The sequence below is a fragment of the Crocodylus siamensis genome, chromosome 15 (genome assembly GCF_052110815.1).
Source record: "Crocodylus siamensis isolate JL-2025a chromosome 15, ASM5211081v1, whole genome shotgun sequence".
NCBI classification, from domain to species: domain Eukaryota; kingdom Metazoa; phylum Chordata; order Crocodylia; family Crocodylidae; genus Crocodylus; species Crocodylus siamensis.
Window position 1 is genome coordinate 39390865 of NC_143409.1, and position 21031 is coordinate 39411895.

Sequence of the window (21031 nt, forward strand, 5' to 3'; positions counted from 1 at the left end):
GTATAGGAAAACATTAAAGATATGGCAATAAATGGAGTGTCTGGTCTTCTGCAATTTCAGCTAAGGAAGGTCCTGGTCACTACCATTAAAGCATTACCATTAAAGCATTATTTTCTATGCCATGGTATCAGTCAGGGTTTTTTAATTCAAGTAATATGACATTTTCCTAGGCAAGTGCATCCAATAGGCTAGTCACACAGCCCAGAACTGCCTGCAGGAACAAAAAGGAGGCATTACATTTTTCAATCTTAGTCCTATTAAGAAGGAAAGGTCCGTCCATCTCAGCTCATTGGGCTAGTGTAAGTAAGGCACTCCAATGATATGCAAAGGAGTGATGTGGCCAGCATCACTTCCAGCCAGCTCTGATTCCCCACCCTGAATGATGAGCCGGGCTACCTGGGGACAACGAATGTCATGGGTCCAGAACAGGGCTTGGACCTTCAGAAACTCTCAGTTTCAAGCAGAGATGTGGGTTTTCCAGAAAATGTTCCAATACCCTAAATAGAACATGATCTGATTTAGCATGTTTATTTGATTTATTTGGTAAATAAAACTAAAAAAGTACCCCCATGTTAATTTTATTTCCCATAGCCACAAGTATTTGAACTGAAATATTTGATTAGGAAAAGCGTTAAATACAGCACACTTAATGTGGTTTAACTGTTCAAACAAATTCGAAGTTTTAAGTGGAAAGAAATTATTTTTATTGGAATACTTGTAAAAAAATGTAAAGACAATACACAATAGCATGTACTTCCTTTACATTGTTTGTTTAAATTTAAGGGAAAAAAAGAAGGCACTGAAAACTGTTGACACTAATTTTACCACACCCAGAGAACTGTGCATGATATGCCATGGTTGTCCACTCATCTACTTCAACAGAGCTTAACTCTTGCACTGAGATCATTGCGGCACCTCCAGTTTTGCTGTCACTATCTGCAGAATCAGTCACACTACTTATCAGATCCATTTCAGAATCAGATTGAGGCAAATCTGATTCAGAACTACTTGAACCACATTCTCTTTTGCTAAAGGGTGATTTTAACAATGAGTCTATGGGCAAGGACAACTCATCATCACACTGCATTTTCTTCACTAATTGTGCTTCTGACCGATTCTCCAGAAGCAAGAGATTTTGAGAAATAGAAACAAGCTTAGCGGCACATTCATTTGGTTTTGATTTGACCTGCACAGCCAATTAGGTGAATTCATAACTTGATTTTTGGTTTGGATTATTATGTCAGTATATTTACCCTCCTGTTTACAAATCAATAAAACATATATGTACTCTCTCTCACGCTTCCTAGGGATAATCACCTGAAAAACATTAATTACAACTTTGAAACTGTCAAGCTTGCCTAATATTGTATTGGCATCCATTCATTGTTACTAATGAATTTTATGAAACAATAAATGTTTAGAAATGGAGAATTTCTCACAGAAAAATAAAGCACTGGAAAAATTTCCACCCCACATCTCTGGTTTCAAGAGCAGGTCATCTCTCATGAGAAGTACTGGCAAAGCTTCTCCTATTCTTCTATGTTTGAAGCCTGAGAAATCACAAGGCTGAATCACAACTTGTCCAGAATTCTCTCCTTTCCATAGCCTGATGCTCCAGATCTGGCCAGATCTATCTCCTTCCCCTGCCAAGTCCAGGACTGGTAGAGCTACTACTCTAAGTACAGGACTGGAACGAAGATCCGCCAAGCTCTGGGGAACCACTTAAATAGGTAGGATATGATACTCCTATATTTTACTTCCTTGCATTACCTTTTGGGACTTCTACCTCCTCCATATCAGCCAATTGCCCCATCAGCACCGTGGCTCTCTCATCAAGTCCAAGCACAGACACAGGGTCAGTTTGGATTCTCCCCTCATGCTGTCCGCTGGCACCTTTCTGTGGTTTCATGGGTTGTGGGTCCCATGCCCAGATACAGTGTGAACACCGCTTGTTGAGCAAGTGAGGCCCTTTCCCCAGGATGTCTAAAGTGCAGGCAACACTTCAGCTTCCTGGACTTTGATTCATTTGTGGGGCTGATTTGCCTGATTTCTCTGACATGTGTCTCCAGCATGAGCTCAGCTTTCTGTCCTAGCACCCTTCTGCTGGAGGCAGATTGATCCTGATGATCTCATCTGTAACCACTGCAAGGCAGGCCAGTCACTGAAACTCCAAAATAATAATAATAACAACTTTTCTGATGCCAGCTAAAAGCTCCTTGAATTCTTTTAATTAAATCAAAGTGTCCCTGAAAAGACTGAGGTTAAGCAGAAAAATAGACTTCAAACCTGGGCTAACTCCAAAAACCCAGCAAGTCACACAAGAGGTTGGACAGTCTTTGGCAAGCCTTGCACACAGTGAAACGCAAAGGTGCGGACTTGCGCTTGGAATGACAACAGTGGAGAGGAGAGGACTTCGAGTCCCTTCCCAACTCCCTCACATATTTCCTCTGGGATCCTGGAAAAGACACTTCACCACTCTGGGCTTCAGTTCTCCACTTGTGAAATGAAAGGGCTAACTCTGCCCTACACTGTATTTTCGGTTCAGAGGTCTGGGATTTATCCACCCAGTTCAGCCTGTTCCCTGTTATCACAAGTTTAAAAAAAAAAAGATGCTGTCCAGAAACAAGTTCGCCGACTATAATTACAACAAGGTATTTGCTAGAGCAGCATTTCTCAACCCATGGGTTGCAACCCAGAAGTGGGTCACAAGAATATATGAAAGGGTCATGAACAAACTGAAAATGGATCAACAAACTTTACAAATGGATTCTCCTTGAAAGGAGAAAAATGTGGGAAACCGGGGCTTTCCCCTTGTAGCCTGGAGCTCTGCCACCCTGCAAGGGGATGCTTGTTCCCCCCCTTCTCCCCCGTGCCCTCCCCGCCCCACATACCAGGGGCCTGGGGCCTGTGGGTGGGGGTTGAGGGTCTGGAGCAAGGGGCACTGGGTCAGGACTGGCCATCAGCGTTTACAAATGAGTCCTGGTACAAAAAATGTTGAGAACCACTGCACTAGAGGACTTCCCTGTTTCCCCTGACTTTCTTCCAAAAGCTCCAGGTTCATCATTCAGACTGTCATAAATCCTAGCCAATGCCGCACGCAGGTAGCAAACAGTTAAGATACTCCTCTTGACATCTGAGTGATGCAAAGAAACTCTCCCATGTCAGAGAAGTACTTTCCAAGGGAATGGTAAGTCCAAACAGTTACCATGGTTGAGCTCCTGTGCACTAAAGAAAAAGCATGTGTGTGAGAGCAAGAGACAGACAGAGCTGACTGGCTTCCCAAAAGGTTTTGGCAAGCAGGAAAGCACAGGACTCAACCCCTGTTTTCTCTGTAGGGTGGGGGATGCTTTCTGCATCTCAGCCTGTTTACATCCCAGCTAGCTAAACAGATTCCCAAGGCAGCCGGGAGCCCAGATGTAGGGAAAAATCAACACAGTTCTGAAGTCTAGCTCCCTCTGCAGGCTGTTTCCTTGGACTTGGCAATGCCTGGATTTAAGTATGTCAAGGGTTAAGATCTCACCCTTTGCCTGAGGAAACCCTTCTATGGTCTCAAAGTCCTCCCCAAAATTTCCTCCAATCTGTTCCTCTCAGTTTTATTCTGCCACTTGCCCCAGAAAGGCAGGAAGTGTAGAGCAGGAACCCCGAGTAATTGTGTAGTTGGTACCCATACCCAGGCAAACAGGGAGGGGTCATGCCACCGTGGAGCAGGATGAGGTGTGATGTGGAAAGCATCAAAGTTCAGAGGAACGGGTACTGGGGACTGTGACCTGCCTCCCTATGAGAAGTTCCTTTGGGCCTGCCCCATGAAGGAAGTGAACGGGGCACAATACAAAGGGAAAATCCCCAGTGTGTCACCCAAAAGGAAAATTGTTCCTGTTGCCAGTGTGTCACCTGAAAAGCAGCAGGAAAAGAAAGATCCAGAGGTAGAACTATTCTTCAAGTGCTATGTCCTGAGGACAGGGACATGGCACCAAGAAGACCAGAATGACCAGCGGGGAAAACATGGAGATGGCACCGCCTACTCCCTGTAAGCATAGAGCACACAGCGAAGAGACTTGGTCCCTCCCTGGCCTGAGCAGTGACACTCCCCACAGCACATTGCTTCGCCAAGGCTAAATTTCAGCCCTTGCATCACTGCTACTAGTGCTGCATCAAGGTTACGGCTTGGGGTTGGAAGGGAAAAGTGTCTGTAATGGTCAATCTTAATAATGCATATGCGTGAGGAAGACAGACAGACAGAGAACACACACAGAATAGGTCTGACCTCACCAGGAGGCAGTCTCATGCACACACGCACATAAACACACACATGTATACACATACACATGTACAAACTTATACATGTATTCACATACGCACAGATATATATGAATGCGTATACCAGATCTGACCTCTCCCATAGGAGGAAATTACTCACCCATATATGGATGTGTGTATGTGTGTGTATATTTGTGTACAGTATATGTGCATATTTGTGTGTATATATGTGGTGTGCATATATATATACACACATACATATATACACATACATAAACACATGCATGTATCTACGTGTATATGTGGGTGTATGTGTGTATATATACACATGTATGCACACATGCATACACAGATTTGCATGTTTATGTATGTGTGTATACACACATATGCACACACATATATAGGCACACACATTCATGCATATGTACACAGACACATGCATATATACCCACATAGACACACATACACACATGCACATATGTGTGTTTATGTACATGTATAAGTACGTCTATGTGTATATGGGTGTATATACATACACATGCACCCAGATACATACAGGTACACACACATTCATGCATATATACACACATACACACACAAATACACACACATACATATATGCTTGTGTTCCTGTACATGTTTATATACATATAAAGAGGAGTCCAGAGGAGAGCCACGCGCATGATCAGAGGTCAGGAAAACAGATCTTACGATGACAGGCTGAGAGCCACGGGACTCTTTAGCCTGGAAAAGCGCAGGCTCAGGGGTGATCTGATGGCCACCTATAAGTTTATCGGGGTGACCACCAGGATCTGGGGGAACGTCTGTTCACCAGAGCGCCCCAAGGGATGACGAGGTTGAACGGTCACAAACTCCTGCAAGACCGTTTCAGGCTGGACATAAGGAAGAATTTCTTTACTGTCCGAGCCCCCAAGGTCTGGAACAGCCTGCCAGCGGAGGTGGTTCAAGCGCCTACACTGAACACCTTCAAGAGTAAATTGGATGCTTATCTTGCTGGGCTCCTATGACCCCAGCTGACTTCCTGCCCTTTGGGCAGAGGGCTAGACTCGATGATCTCCCGAGGTCTCTTCCAGCCCTGATGTCTATGAAATCTATGAAATATGTGGGTATATAGGTGTATATACACACACATGCACACGCATACATACAGGCACACACACATTCATGCATATACACACACATATCTACACAAACACCCATATACACACAGATGCACTCACATGTTCATGTACATGTGTATATATGTATGTGGGTACATATACAGGCAAACACACATATGTATACACACCCACATCGACACACATATACAAACAGACATATGCATAAACACATACACACACAGACACACGCATACAAACACACCACACCGATACACATACAGACACGCACAGACACACACACATATATACACACACAGAGACACACACATATACACATAGGCCCACACGGTTGGTGTCCGTGGGTGTGACTCCCTCACCCCCCCCCAGCGCGCACAAAGTGCCCAGAGTGCGCGCAGTCCCGCAAACGCGTACACGCAGGCGCGTGCGCCCCCCGGCCCGCCCGCCCGCACTCACCCGCCGCGCGGCGTGCGGAGCTCCGAGCCGAGCCGAGCCGGTGCCGCCGGCGGATGCGCGGGAGTGCCGGGGCGGCTCCCGCGGGCGCGGGATGGTGCCGGGGGCCGGGCCGGGCCGGGCCGCCTCATTTGCATGCTGAGCGGGGCCGGGGCTATAAGAGGGCCGCCCGCGGGCTGCAGCCCACACCCGCCGCCCCCAGCCAGGTAAGACGGCAGCCCTGCCCCTGCCCCTCGGGGCCACCGGCGGCAGGACCCTGCTAAAGACCCTAGCTCTGCCTTTCCCCCAGGACAGCCCTGGGGGAGAAGCCAACACGGGGTGCCTCTTCTTCATTTCTTCCCTGCCTGCTTCACCCCCTTCCCCTGCTCTGCCTCCCCCTTTGCACAGGAGCAGCTGAGCCCTGCCCGGGATGTCTGCTCCTCTGGGGGCTTTACTTCATCCTTCTGCTGCTCCCCGACTTTTCCAGGCACCTTCCTGTCTTGGGTGGTGAGAGAACATCTCCACGGCTGGGTTTTGCTTGGGTCTTGTGTTTGCTGGTTGGGTTTTGCTGGGGAATTTGAACTGTATTCTAGTTTAATTGTATTCTAGTTTTTGTACTGGTCTTAAACTTCTCAAGTGAGTATCCCGCTAGGTTCAAGGAAGCGTTGTCTCTAGCATTGCAGGTTCGAGGGGGAAGAATAGGAACGGGGAAACAGAATTAGAAACCTGAACAGTTTAAAAAAAAAAATAACAACCAGGTTCTAGAAATGTATTCATTCAGGGGCAGAAAGAGCAGGGAAAGCAAAGCAGTGAAGAACTAAATTTTGAAAGCTGCTTGGTTTTCAACACCCAGGAACCTAGAGATTTCAGCTTGAAATGACACAAAATTGGTATTTTGTTTGGACGTTGCCCCTGGAAATGTTGTACCGCTTGTTTATTAGGGGGGAAATCCTTTGTCCTGGCAGGCGAACTCATTTTTGGCAGAATTCTGCATTCAGAAGATAAGGATGGCCCTTTAGTGCGTCAGCCCATAGGTCCGTCTTGTCCAGTCTCCTGTATCACACAGGGGCAGAGAGCAGATGCTAAACTGGGGCTAGCCAGGGCTTTTCCCCTTGCTCCTCTCTCACTTGCCGCCTCCAGCATTTAAGGTCCAGGAAGGTCTGATTCAGAGGCTGTGCCCCTCACTCTCGTGGCTCAATAGCCACTGATACCCTTTTCCTCCAAGAATTTGTCTAATCCCTTCTTGAATCCAGCTAAACTAGATTTAATCAGGAAGTTTCTCTTCCTCCCCTAACAGAAAACTACAACCCAGATGTAGGAGTGAATGTAAAAAAGTGTAAATTGCTTCTGGTTATGAGGCAGATGATAAGAGAGGTTTTGGGTTTGGGGCTTTTTCTTAAATTTGGATAAACTGGTGCTTTGCAACCCTTTCAGACTTAAGGAGCCCCTCAGAAAATGCCAGCTCTACGCTTTCATTTGGTCTTTGCCTATGGAAAATGAATAGAGCAATTGTACTGTTACAGCCTTCTCAAAGACTTCAGCATGTCAGCGGGTTTTTGATACCATGGATTCCTATTGGAAATCTCTGGGTTTATCTTACGAATCAAGGTGTTTGTACACCTAACAGTGCTAATATTGCACAGCACCCTGCAGCACCCTTAAAAGGATCTTGGGCACCCTGGGGTGCTGAGGCACCCTGGCTGAGAATCACAGGGATAAATCATCTACCAGGATAAGGATAAGGATACTGCACTGAATCTAGATCAGGCACCTTCCTAGAACAAACAGTTCTGTACAGTTATACAGTGGGAATTTCCCAGAAAACATCAGGCACTACCCTGCAATTATTATGCCAGTTGCATGACACAAGTTTAATCCAGTGTTTCAGGTTTTCCTCTTCTCTTGAGGATGATATGAGTGCATGTGTTGCCGACAGGAGTGTACACAGATGCGAATAAGACACCCTTCTGTGTTGCAAGGGAAGCTAATCTGCCTGATCTCCACTGAGAATGGGATTTTTGTTTGTTTGCTGGGGGAATTTCCCGCTCAGCTATCAACAGGTATAAGGAGCTTTGAAACAAATGGGGCAGCATTTTGATTTTTTTTTTCTTTTCCAAAGGGTGTTTTTTTTTTTTCTTTTTAAATTAATGAAACTTTTTTAATCCCATTCCATTCTCATGTCATGATTTTTCTATTGAAGCCCAACAATTGTAGTTATGATTTTTTTTTTTTTTTTTTAATAAAAAAGTTCTATTGGAGGGCAGAGTATAAAACCCACAAGATATTTGACGGCAAATTTTAAAAGGAGTGATTATACCAATAGAACTTCAACTTTTGTTTAAGTGTCAACACTTGCACTTTGGGGCTTTATTTTAATTTTAGTTTTGTTTTTAATCGTTGCTTTTGGGTCACATGACGTAAGGGCTTACAGCTCATTCAGAACTCTGGGTTGAGTTCTGGCATTAGTAGCTGGGCATCTGTCTGCTCATGTTACTTTGGAGCCAAATTCTGTGTGCATGCCTATATGCACACTTACTCTGCAAGTAACCCAGTTGGAGTCCAGGCTTGAATGAAGGCAACACTCAGCACCTGTCTACACAAGAAAGTTGACTGCAGTAATTATGATACGCTGTAAAAGTGCACTAATTATTTTTGGAATAATGTGACTTTTATTCTGGAATAGAGTATACATGGATCTATTCTGGGGTGGATATTCCATATGACTAACTGCTATTTTGCAGGAGTTATTTCAGTCAGTTTCTTTGTAAAGCCTAGCCCTTAGGAAATATGTCAACTTGCTTATTATGGTTCTTTGTATAGCCAGGTGGCTTCATCCCCAGTTGTTCTCATCCAGCTTGTGGGACCAGTGCCCCAGGAGCTCCTGGTGCTGGGGGGCGGTGTTACCATAATGCACATCCTTCTTCTGAGGAATCTCCTGGAGATCCTCCCTGTCCCAAGCCAGCCAGAATGGAGCTGAGTGGGCAAGCTTGATAACCCTGTATTTCTATTTCCCTTCTAGGATCCCTGTCTTCCACCCAGCTCTGCAGAATGACGCTCTTCAACGGCATCTTTCCCTTCTACTGGCAGGGCAGGAAACCATTTGTTTTCAATGTCAGCATCATCATAGTCATCATCGTCTTCCTAACATTAACACTCAGCTTCCTGCTCATCCTACCTGGGATCCGTGGCCGAGCGGTGAGTGACCCGAGTTGACCCTGCCCACCTTGGAACCAATTTCTGATTCAGGTGTTATGGAAAGGAGAGAGAGAGACCACAAGCATAGATTATTGCCTTACAGAAAGCAAGCAGGCAGGAGCTGCACACAGTTTTCCCAAGGCATCACTGCCTTCTCACAGGCCACTGCCTTACAGTTTCGGCTCCATGGCCCTCCAGGGGAGCAAACCCAGTTCCTTTTGTCTCCCCACAAAGGAGATCTTTCAGATTTAAAGGAAGCCTCAGACTTTCCTAACTGGAGCCAGTAGTCCATTATATAAGTCAAAGTTGGCCTGGGACTTGGTTATTCTCTTTTCCCCTACATCCATGGCTGCCCAAGCATGTGGACATATCAGGGCATGCTGCATGGTCCATGTTCTCTTCTTGTCCTGGGAGGTGTTGGTCCACAAGTGAGGCTGGAACCACATTGCTTTTGTGCCACACAAACTTCCAAACCACAAAGGGATATTATCTGTAGATCAGGTTGCTTGATGTTCAATTCAAGGAGAGGAAATTGATAGAGAAATGAATCCCCAGATTTAGCAGCTAAATCAGAGATTCACTGGCATGGTTCGAGATGGTGGCAGGGCTGCTTCTAAGAGTCCTACTTAGTTTTCCAGTACTGGCCATGCAGCCTAAAGGAACCTGTGCACTTTTCAGTGCTAGAGACACCTTTGCCTATAACAAGTCTGCTGCATTTGTGAGACAATGGCTGTGGAGTGGAGGGTTCTTGTTGCTCAGCCCTGAAGTCCTTTGTCTCCAGCTCTGCAATGTAGCCCCAGAGGCTCCAATTCTGGGCTCCCTACCCCTCCAGCCTGCAAGTATTCCCCTGGTCTAGTAGGCTGACGGCTCTGCTATACAAGTCCTAACCTTATCCTCTTTCCCTCCTGCCCCCAAGTGTCTTGCTGTAATTCCAGTTATATTACTCCTCTTTATTGTAGTAGCATCCAGGAGCCACACCTAGGTACAGTGCTAAGCACTGTGCTGATACACCTCAAGATGCTGTCCCCATGCCAGGGATCTAGCAGTATTCCCATGGGCTTTGTTCCTTCTAAAATGCCTGGTTTAATTTTGCTGACTTGGGAATGAGAAGTGAGGCTAAGCTGGGATCCTCCTTTGTTCCTCATCATCTTCTATCTCTTCTTCTCACAGAGGCTATATTGGCTGCTCCGGGTCATTCTCAGCCTGTTCATCGGGGTGGTGATTGTTGGTAAGTGCTCTACCTCATCTGTGATGCACAGGAGCTAGCAGGATGTGTTCCTGGAACAGGAATGCAGCTAAGAATTTCCCAGTTGGGAGGCTTTGGTGTGTGCATCCAGGAAGCACAGGCTAGTGGTTAAATCACAGGCTCCACAGGCAAGCAACAAGTGACCTGCTCCTAACTCTGTTCAACTCTTCCTCTGGGACAAGTCACTTAACTTCTCTGAGCCTCAGGTGCCCCATTTCTGAAATGATATTGCCAGTGTTTTAAGGAATACATGGCCACCCAGGAACTGTGCCACAAGAGTTTCACAGGGGACAGAGATTAATTGCCTCTATGATTAAACGCACAGGCCCTGTTGCCCAGTCTTGCAGAATGGGGTCTTTGACCACAGCCAAGTATTCTTCATTCCAGTCAGCAGAGGGTGGTAGTGTGCATGAGTGTGACTGTGTGTGTGCACACTTGCTGATACATTGCTGATTCCTCCCATGGACGCTGAGCTTTGCGGCTTCCCTATTTGCAAAGCATTTGAGGACCTCAGCTGGAAAGTGTTGTAGAAATGCCAAGTTTTGTTAGAACTGCTGAGGCCTCACCTGGAATACTGTGTCCAGTTTTGGGCCCCACACCTCAAGAAGGATGTGGACAGACTGGGGAGAGTCTAGCAGAGAATAACAAAAATGCAGAGGCCTGGAAAGCAAGACTTATGAGGAAAGGCTGAAATTGCTAGGGTTATTTAGCCTGGAGAAGATAAGACTGGGGGGGCGGGTGGGAGGGATTTTATAATAGTCTTCAAATACCTAAAGAGCCATTATAGAGAAGATGGAAATGGGCTTTTCTCTGTGGCCACAGGGGACAGGGCTAGGAGCAATGGCCTCAAGCTGCAACAGGAAACTTAGATTAGAGATTAGAAAAAACTTTCTAATTATGAGGGTGGTCAAGCATTGGAACAGGCTGCCTAGAGAAGCTGTGTAATCTCTATCCTTGGATATTTTTAAGAGCAGGTTAGACAGACCCTTAGCAGAGACAGTTTAGTCAGGGATGATCCTACCTTGAGCAGGGGGCTGGTCTAGATGACCTTGTGAGGTCCCTTACAGCCTTATTTTCCTAGGAAAAGTCAGGCTGCAAAAAGTCAAACAGCACCTGTACATGGCTGGGGACCAGTCCCTACCTGGTTCACAGACACTACATAAAGGTGGAGACAACTCTTGTAATGTGCTGTGCTGGAGTTCAGAGAAGGAGCAAGGAGCAGGGGTCATGTCTCCTATTCCACTTTCCATTTGAGCGACTTTACTTTTCTCCAGGCACTTGAGAGCTATCAAGTGCTGTTCTCGCTCTCTGGCTAAGTGCTGCTTGGATGCAGAAGAATAATGAATTGTTTTAATGTGAAAGCCAGGAATTTCTCAGTTTTGGCACTGTCAGGCAGCCTGGTTTGTGTTCTGTAGATAGATAAACTTTCCATGAGGCTCCTGTTGCATTAGGGCTCTGCTAATAATGGATATTTCAGATCATCAGCTGGGGAAAAAAACAAATTTGGGGAACCCAAAAAATATTGTGTTTAACTTGAAATGATATATTTTGATCTCAGGTTATTTAACCTTACAGCCTTATAACAGTCACAAGCTGGCAAAGGGTAGATTCAGGCTAGATATCAGGAGGCGCTACTTCACGGTCAGGGTGGCTAGGTTCTGGAACCAACTTCGAAGCAAAGTGGTGCTGGCTCCTACCCTGGGGGTTTTTAAGAGGAGGCTAGATGAACACCTTGCTGGGGTCGTTTGACCCCAGTACTCTTTCCTGCCATGGCAGGGGGTCGGATTCAATGATCTGCTCAGGTTCCCTTCCAACCCTACAAACTATGACACCTTTAAAAAATCAGATTAACTTTGAATTGAAAATCTTGTTCAAAATGAGAAGTTGTATTTTCTTATTTCAGTAATGTCAAAACAAAACATTTTGTCTTCTCCAAAAATTCTCCTAGTGTTTGGGAGGGAAGGGGATGGTTGTTTTTTTTCAATGGAGCCTGTTCACTGAACCAAAACTTCCCTGTAGCCTGAGTCACCACTGCCCCAGTTGAACTATTCTGGGAAATTTAACATTTCCCCCTCTAAATTCCACCCTGCCCTGCATCAGATAATGTATATCTAAGGATCTGGAAACACTCCATGGGCTGGTTTTTTCCCCCTTTGGCAAACAGTGTGTCTGTCTGCCACAAGTTTCCTGTACTTTATGGCCTGAAGGTGTGGATCATGTAGAGCACTGCTTCCCAGACTTGGTGGGTTTCTGCTCCACCATAGTTAAATCAGACCCACTCATGCCTTCCCCCCCCCAACAAACTTTAGCTGCAAATTCCCCTCAGCAAGGAGGGAAGTGATGGTAGCCGCTGAAGTAGAGAGGTGCAGGAAAGGCTGAAGTAGGGGGCACCCTACTTCATGGTGCGTGATTCACATGCTTTCCTCCAAATGCCCTCCCAGGGCTGGGAGCCACTGCCTTGGGTTTGGGGCAATGCCACAGGGGCATTTTGACCCTGAACCTGTCTGCAACACAAGGTGAGAGCACACGGCTGTTCAGGTTCTCCCATAATTAGCCCCACAGGGGACCAGAAGAGCTGAAGATTAATATAGACACTTGTTAAAAGGGGACAGCCCAGCACAGGGTGAGCATGAGGTACCAAGGTCCTTGTGTGTTTGGGATGCCCAGGCCTGTCCTCAGCCTATGAAGCCACAGACACATGTTCCTTTGAATCACTGCCAGGCCTAGAAGGTCCTACTGGATCACACCTGCACCAGAGAGACCTTGGTCCCAAGATGTAGGTGCCCTCTTTGCCACAGGGGACTTGCAGTCCTACCTTCCCTCCCAGCTGGAGGGGAGACAGATGGGCCTGGGATACGCACTAGAATCCCTCAGGGCTTGTCTGGTCAGCATCAATGATCAAACAGGTGATTTTTTTTTTTGTTCGCTTTCTGGGTTCAGCAGTTGCATGAGGCATGACAGGGCTGGAGTCGCGTCCAGCTGCCTTGGCCTCCTCAACCTGAATGGCCCATTCACCCTTGAGCCAAGTTTTGGTATGAGACTAGATCAGGGTTCAAACCCAGACCTCCAGATCCATACTTTTAACTGCTCTGGCTGCACCTCCACCTCCTTGCCCTTGCAATAAACCCTACCAAAGGCAGACTTCCCCACCCACCCGCCACCCAAAACTTGTGAATCATGGTGTAGTGCCAGCCCGTCACTTATCCCTCTACCTCTTACAGTTGTTCAGTTCACGGGGGACTGGGAGACCGGCTGGGTGGCAGCGAAAACATCCTATAAGTCCTTCAGCAATGCTGTGGTGAATGCGGACATCGGGCTGCACATCGGCTTGGCAGGTGTCAATGTCACACTATTAGGTGAGTACTGGGTATGCATCTGCAGCACTGGGATGCATCAACAGGTAAAGCAATAGCTAACGGACCTGGCCTAGCCTTCCCATCCTTCTCCTTAATATCAGGGCCCTCACTCTTGTGTAGGGGCAGTGACTCCATTACCACCATGTGCCTGCTCCTGAATATCTCTGGCCATAGCTGTTATCCGTCTGGTGGGTGGACCTCACAGGAGGACAGGAGGTGCTAGTCATATGAAATCCACTCTTCCGGGGGTTAGCCTCCAGTGGCCCTGCCCCCTGGTTCATAAAATCTCCTTTCTGGACTCTGACACAAAACCCACCAGAACTCTTAAGCCCAGGAAGTAGGAGAGGGAAGTGCTCTGTCAGGGCAGGCTGGTGGCATCACAGGAAGGAGAGCACAGTAGTACTCATCCCCTACCCTTGGACTCAATAATTGGCCCTCTGCTAGTACCAGATCCCTACACACCAGGGAAGCTCTGTTCTGCATCCGTGCCTAAGGTGGAGCATGTTGCTTTGGCAGGAAACCCAGTGAATCAGATCAATGAAACCATCAACTACAACGAGCACTTTTCCTGGAGCTTTGGAGAGGACTATGACCTCAGCTACAACGAGGGCCTGGAGCGGGGGCTCCCCCGTCCCATCCTGTACGTGGCAGAGAAATTCACTCTGAACAGCCCCTGTGGCGTGCACGCCCAGTACCGCATCTCCAGCCACTATGCATCAGCTACCATGTGGTGAGTCTCTCTCTCTCTCTCCTGCTATAGGAAACTGGGCAGGCTGCTCCCAAGGGGTGGGAGGATACAAAGTGCCTGGTGCGTGCCCCAGCTCTGCAGTGGGTAGTTCAAGGAGGTTCCTCTGCAGTAGCCAGCACTGGACTCCCATTCCCTTGCAGACCTGGCCTGCTGGGGTGCACATACATCCCACAGAGATAAAATGGGGGGAGAAGGGAATGAGTTGGTGTAATCACTTCAAGCGAATCTGCAGAAGTGACAAGGCTATGAAGACTGAAGCTGCTGAGAGCACAGCAGGCGCTTCAGTACTGAGGGAGGAGCCTTGCATTAGTCTCCTGTGCATGAATGTCTTGCCGTTGTGATCATTGTTCATGTTGTGTGAGTGAGCAGAAGAGACAGTACAGGCAGTTTGGCTCTTCTGGATGCAGTAGAAACTGGAACCAGGGTCCTTCAAATGTGACAGAAATCCTTTCAGTGACCTGGAGTTGGGGCCCTGTCATGCTAGGGAAGTTATGGTCTTGAAGGCGTGTGGTGTGTGGGGTTCATTGTCTCCGGCATGGGGGTTATTTTCCTGAGAGAGACATGAAGGAAGAGAGGAGGAGTGCAGTACACACCCTTCCCAGGGGAAACAGTTTGCTTGTCTGTGAATGACAATGTCATTTAATCACTGGTACTCAGATAATGAGAGAGGTTCAGTCACCAGTATCAAAGCCAGGTGCTGGTTATGACATTACCCTGGAGCTCCTCACCTTCCTTGTTGCTGTGCCTGCTGGGTAGTAAAACTGGGCTGATTGCACGGGCAGCAGAAGCAGTCTGGTGGATTGAGAGCTAGAGGTGCAGGTGCCTCCTCTTGCAAGTCCAGGAAGCGTGACTCAGTGCTTCTCTCACCGCCCTCAAACCAGTGCAAGCACACGAGGAGAGAGACCTTGGAGACAGCAAAGCTGCTGCATGGCTGGGGTAACCCTGAGCTTGACGGCTCTCGGCAGAAGCTTCCCTGGGTCACCCAGCAACTTTCTGGACCACCATTAGTTTGGGTGCAACTCCTGCTGACACCCATGGAGCTGCTCTGAGTTATACCAGCCATGAACATAACAGCTGTAGATCATGCAAGGTAAAGCACTTGTTTAGTGGACAGCGGCATAGCCAGTCCTTGTGGGGTGATCGTGGCTCCCTCTACTGGCTATTCCATGTCCACGAGAAGAACTGTGCTTTTTGGCAACGTGCTGCCTTGATGGGGCAGCTGCTCCTACTCCAGGGAACTGGATCCCAGCCCTGCATACACTGCATGTCTTGCCTGCCAGCTCACCTAGCTAGAGAGCAGCACAGGTGTCACAACCCCCCTGAGTTATGCCCTCAGGTGCTGCCCAGAAAATCTGAGTAGACAACCAAGCCAGGTGTTTCCCTGCCCAATGGCTAGGACTCCTCAGGAAGACTGAGCAAAGGGTGGATGTTGCCCTGCACTAATGTGTCACACTCACTTTTACAATATATCTAGCATTTGTCACCTTGCAAAAACCATTCAGTGACCCTTCTGTTTCTCTCCAGGGTGGCATTTTGTGCCTGGCTCATAGCCAACATACTCTTCTCCATGCCTGTCCTTGTCTACGGTGGCTACATGATGCTAGTCACTGGGGCCTTTGTGCTCTTCTCACTACTCTCATTCTCCACGGTGAGGAACTCCCCAATGTGTGCCATCCAGTTTGGACCTGCCTCCTTAGAGACTGTCTACGGGGGATCCTTCTGGCTCACACTGGCAACAAGTAAGCATTTCAGACTGTTCAAGTGCCTCCCAGAGGCTGCCTTTAAGCATCCTTAGGATCCAAGAGGCTTTTGGGAGTCATAATTATCAGGTCAACAGTTCTGCTGGGGAATTAGATTGAAATGGTTCATTACATGCCACAGAAAAATTCCCAGCCAGTTGCCCTGAATAGCACTGTCTGCTGAAAAGCAGCAAGCCCCTAGTAGGGGAAAGAGGAGGATATAGTAGACTTCTTACAGTAGCTTCTGGGTTTCATGTATGTGGTGGAAGGTACTCAGAACCAATTAGCCTCTAGGGTGCCATCCTGCCCTATCTTTTACCTGACTGACATAGCTAACAGCCTCTCTGCACTATTCCCTCCACTGGTGTGTCCTCTGAAATGTCCCGCTGATGGCCCTGTGTTCAGGAATATGAGGCTTTTAAGGGATTTGATGAGGCTGAGGCTTCCAGTATATCTCTGTCATCCATAGCAGAAGGCTTTTGTCTGTGAGAATCTCTCTCCCTTGAGTCAGACAGCCCTCTAGCCTAGGGGGAATAGGACCATATGCAATACTTGGAAGAAAGGTGTTGCCACCCTGGTGCGTGATCCATGGAAGGGAAGCTCCCTAAGGAGGTGATGTGTTTCTTATGCTTTCCAGGCTTGCTTTGTTTCCTGATTGGGATGTTTGTGATTGTGCTGAACTACTGGAGGCCCAAGCAGCTGAAAGCTTTCTTTGATCTGTGTGAGGATGAGGAGGAAGGAGGCAAGGAGCTGGGGGAAGTGTACGTCAACCCCCAGCTGGTAGCCAGTGAAGTGCTGGCTCCTCCTTCGGACATCAGGCTGACTGTCAAGGATATATAGAGGAAACTTCCCCTCCTCCTGCCATCCCCCCCTTGCTGACACCAGGAAGAAGGGAGCAGAACATCAAGGAGTCCTGACCTTCCCCATCTCTGCGCTGAGATCCGGGTCCCACATCCTCCCACCCCCCAAGAAATCAATGAGCTTCCTTCCCTCACTCTGCTGGGTTGAGGACTCTCCAACAGCCTGGAATGGAAGATCGTGATCTCTGGGGAAAGGGAAGGCTTTGAATCCAGAGTCAGCAAGGACTCTGCACCCAATTACTGGGATCATTGGTGGCGCTGCAGCCATTTTGCGCCAACTAATCACTCCAGGGACACTGCCTCCTAGGAGGCATTTTCACTTGCACTCTGGGTCCCTTTGAGGAGTTGATCTCAACCCTTCTCCAATGGGACTCGCACTTGATTTTGGAAGCTGAGCTTCTCACATGGAGTGTCTGAGACCCCAGACACTCCAGTCCCGTGAAATGATACTGGCATCCAGTACCATGTATATCTGGCTGAAAAGGCCAGAACTAATATGAAGAGTATTTAAGTTTGTTGGTATGTTCAATGAGCAGTTCCCTGGGAGAGAGATGTCACATGCAACAGCAGTTGGTCCATACCATGGTTTTTCCAGTGAATGTCCTATGACCACAGTCTTGCAGATTAGGACTGGACTGGCACCACTCCTTACATCAGGGAGTGGATAGAGAATAATGACCCATGGTGAGATGTATAGTGGGTGCCACACTGAGGCATTGCAGTAACCAGATGTAGAAGAGCAACTATGGGGCACAAGGGGTAGGACAAAAGGTAAGCAGCCTGTTTAAAAAAGGGCCTTGGTCATTTCACTAACAGTGGGCCTGATGCCAAGCGGAAGCCAGACCCAGCTCCCAGGGAAGCCAGTGAAGCTGCTGGTATGTAGCCTGCTTGAGATCAGGCTCCTTGCCCTGTCAGTCCCATTGTGGATGTTCACACGGCACTGTAACTCAATTCTCTCCCAGTGACGTCTGTGCTTAACCCTCCTTGCTGGGTTGATTTTTATTTGTGTCATCCTCCCTGGCTGTATTTCAGAATCTGTGTGTGTGCACAAGTATATGTTGTGCTGAGTTTGTGATTTTCAGGGAGTTTATATTTATGCCTGCTCTGTGCTATGAATGGTGTAATAAAGGAATAGAAATGTTGTAATCTGGAGTCTCCTAATATTTTTGTCTCAATGATATATTTTTAAACAGAAGTTACTAAGGTGCCAAAGTGACTTAGGAGCACAGGTCCTATGGAGTGTCAAGGCTAGGAAAGGTGTCATTCCAGTCAGATCTAGATGTTCAAATGCTTCAGGGGGCATGTCTACATGTATGCTTTAATGCACAGTAGCCTATTTTACAGTGTCACATAGAAAACAGTGCAGCCATGCTAATGCACAGTAAAACAGGCATCAATTGTTAGTCCCTCGCTCGGGCGCTTTGTATTTCCATCTCAGCTTTGTCATCTTTTCCCTGGATTCCCCATCCAAAACATCTACTAATAAAAGTCAATTTGTTCTCTTGAAACTATCTCTAGAAGCACCTGCTCTGAAATCTGATTATTTCTGCAGAGCTGATAAGTTGATGGTCTCTATGACTAATCACCAGCCTTTTCCTTTCACTGGGATTGTGCCTCTTGCTTCCTGGTAGGGGTTTTACATACAGCCTAAGAATCATCCACACAGCTTGTGATCTCCCTTTCACTTAGATCTATGTTAAATGAAAGTTATTTGCAACCAGATGGTCTCAGGATTTCACCCAGAAATGGCATAGTCATCCTTTCAAGCTGCACTGCTGCCAGGAGGTAGCCAGCAAGCAAGAGTACACAGCCTGGCCAGCTTGTCCAGGGTATGACCTGTAATAACCCTACTGATGCACACAGCCATATCCTGAGACAAAGCATTAGCACATTTTATCTCACGTACTTTAGAGCAGTGATTCTCAACCAGGGTACTGTGGTACTGTGCAGAGTCTGGAGATCTTTTTAGGGGTACTGCAGGGTCTCATGCAACATGATTCACAAGATAAAGCCAGAGATTTCAAATAGGAATCCCTGGTGTCATGGGCAGATCTAGAATTTTGAGAAGGGGGGAGGGTGCAGATGGTGAGGTGCATCATCGCACATAAAACAACACATCATTTTCTCCAGTTAAAAATAAACCAGAGTCTCTACTAATGGGCCAGAGGGTATAGGGTTGTATTACTGAGTTTAAGAGTGAAGCAAAAACAAACAGAACTTACTTGGAACGAGTTAAAAACAGTCTGCCGGGCTATGCGATATGAGCTTCATTAAGAGAAGCTGCTAACAGACAGCAGAATTGCAGAACAATGGCTAGCTTGAACATCAAGCCCATTAAAAAGAAAAGAGCGTCATTCACCTGAGGAATGAAGTGTTTAGAAGGGATCAGGTAGATTATAATGAACCATGATGTCTATGGATGCCCTCAGCACTGCCTGACTAGAAATGCTGCTGCCACTGTCAGGCGGTTGGTTTTAAAATTTGGGTGGAGCAGAAATCAAAGGGGGGCACAACTACACCAGTGCATCGCCCCTGGATCCACCCCTACACGGTGTTAAAAAAACCCCGTGTCCTTTTGCAGCCTTTCTGAGTTCTTTGCAACAGAAGACTTGCTTTAGTATTTTTCTCCAGTCAAAAAAGTGAAAACAGAGAGTTGGTATTTTCCTAGGGATGTCTCAAGGCCATGGAGGAGTGCCTGGAGACAAAGAAAGGTTGAGAATGACTGCTTCAGAGGTACCTGAAGTGGGACAGTGGATCTGTACATTTGTAGGACTCTGCGCTTTTCCTCAAAATTAATGGGATAGCTTTTTACATCTGTGGAGCATGGACTCTAGCAAGGACACCAGCCAAAGAGTTTGCTGCTTTCTGCTCCCATCCAAACCAAATGCCCTTTGGCTTAGGGGAGGAATGCTGCACGAAGAGCTGGGCCATCATGAGCTTCACCCAGAACTGCTGACCATCTGCTTGGGCACAGTGATCTCAGGAAAAGCAAACTCTGACTTCCCCTTGGCTGTGCCACCCAGGCTATAAGGCCACAGTTACCTGTGTAACCCAGTGCCCAACTGGCCTCCTCCAACAGCTCCTTCACATTCAATAACAAGCATCTACTGCTGTTGGGTGACAAGCCTGGTAATGCAGGATCTGGGTTTTACTAGCATGGGATTTGCTTGCTGTGAGGGCTAAAAATTGGCTTCATCTTCCCCCCCCCCACTAAAAAATTACTTTTTAAAGAGCATTCACAGGCTTACACTGCAGCTGAATATTTGGAAGTGCTCATTTAAATCTGGCCTGTGCATCTGTACTGCAATGCCTTCTCTTCCAAAGTGATTGCATGGTATTCCCCCTACCTCATCTCATTAGGGCAGTTTGTGCCCATGGTGGTTTCAGTAGTAGGTGCCTGCAGCAGGAGGACCCTGCACACCCCCTAGCAGGGAAGTTAAGCTGTGCCACCTGGCTTACAAAGCCTGTCTGTGGGGATGGCATTGTGAAAGGGGTGGATGTCCAGGGTAGCAGTACTGTGCACCAAGGCTGTCTCCTGAACCTCCCTCTCCCCTGGCTGCATGGGTGGACAGCCCAGTCTCTTCTTCTCCTGCTTTATCTCTGTCCCCTCCTAACTGGGGAAAGGGCAGGGATCTGCCTTTTATATCTCCAGCTTCTTTCTCCCCCGACAGGTTGGGGACCCCAATTTCACTCATCATTGGGGCCTAGCTGTGTTTCTTTCTTTCTTGGGGGTGAAGAGAAGCACAGGAACTCCCAGCCTGGCTCAGATTGGGCTTCCTCAAGTCCAGTGCACAGGAGGGAGCACCATACTGGACAGTCATGTGCTATGCTGCCCTGAGTTGAAATCTCTCCCTCACCCCAGCTAGTCTGTGCTCAGCTTGACTGAGCCTTGAACCAGGCTGGGGGAGAAGAGGAATATCAGACTTGCACCAGTACCTCATGGGTCTGTCCAAGACAATCTTTTTATCCCTAAATGTGCCTAATACTGTCTAGAAACCTCCTAATCTGTTTGCTCACCTGCATCTGGTGGCATTGAGATCTACAGGTTAATGATGCCTA

The 21031-nt window shown here is 47.5% G+C and overlaps 1 protein-coding gene across 1 annotated transcript; it reads left to right on the forward strand.

The window, feature by feature from the left end:
* The first annotated feature begins 8856 nt into the window (after window positions 1–8856).
* Window positions 8857–18064, forward strand: DUOXA2 (dual oxidase maturation factor 2). Its single transcript, XM_090028881.1, has 6 exons — window positions 8857–9023; window positions 10194–10251; window positions 13491–13625; window positions 14142–14355; window positions 15898–16112; window positions 16750–18064. The coding sequence occupies exons 1-6, from the start codon at window positions 8877–8879 to the stop codon at window positions 16950–16952; spliced, it is 972 nt and encodes a 323-aa protein (XP_089885007.1). The 5' UTR covers window positions 8857–8876; the 3' UTR covers window positions 16953–18064.
* Window positions 18065–21031: the final 2967 nt, after the last annotated feature.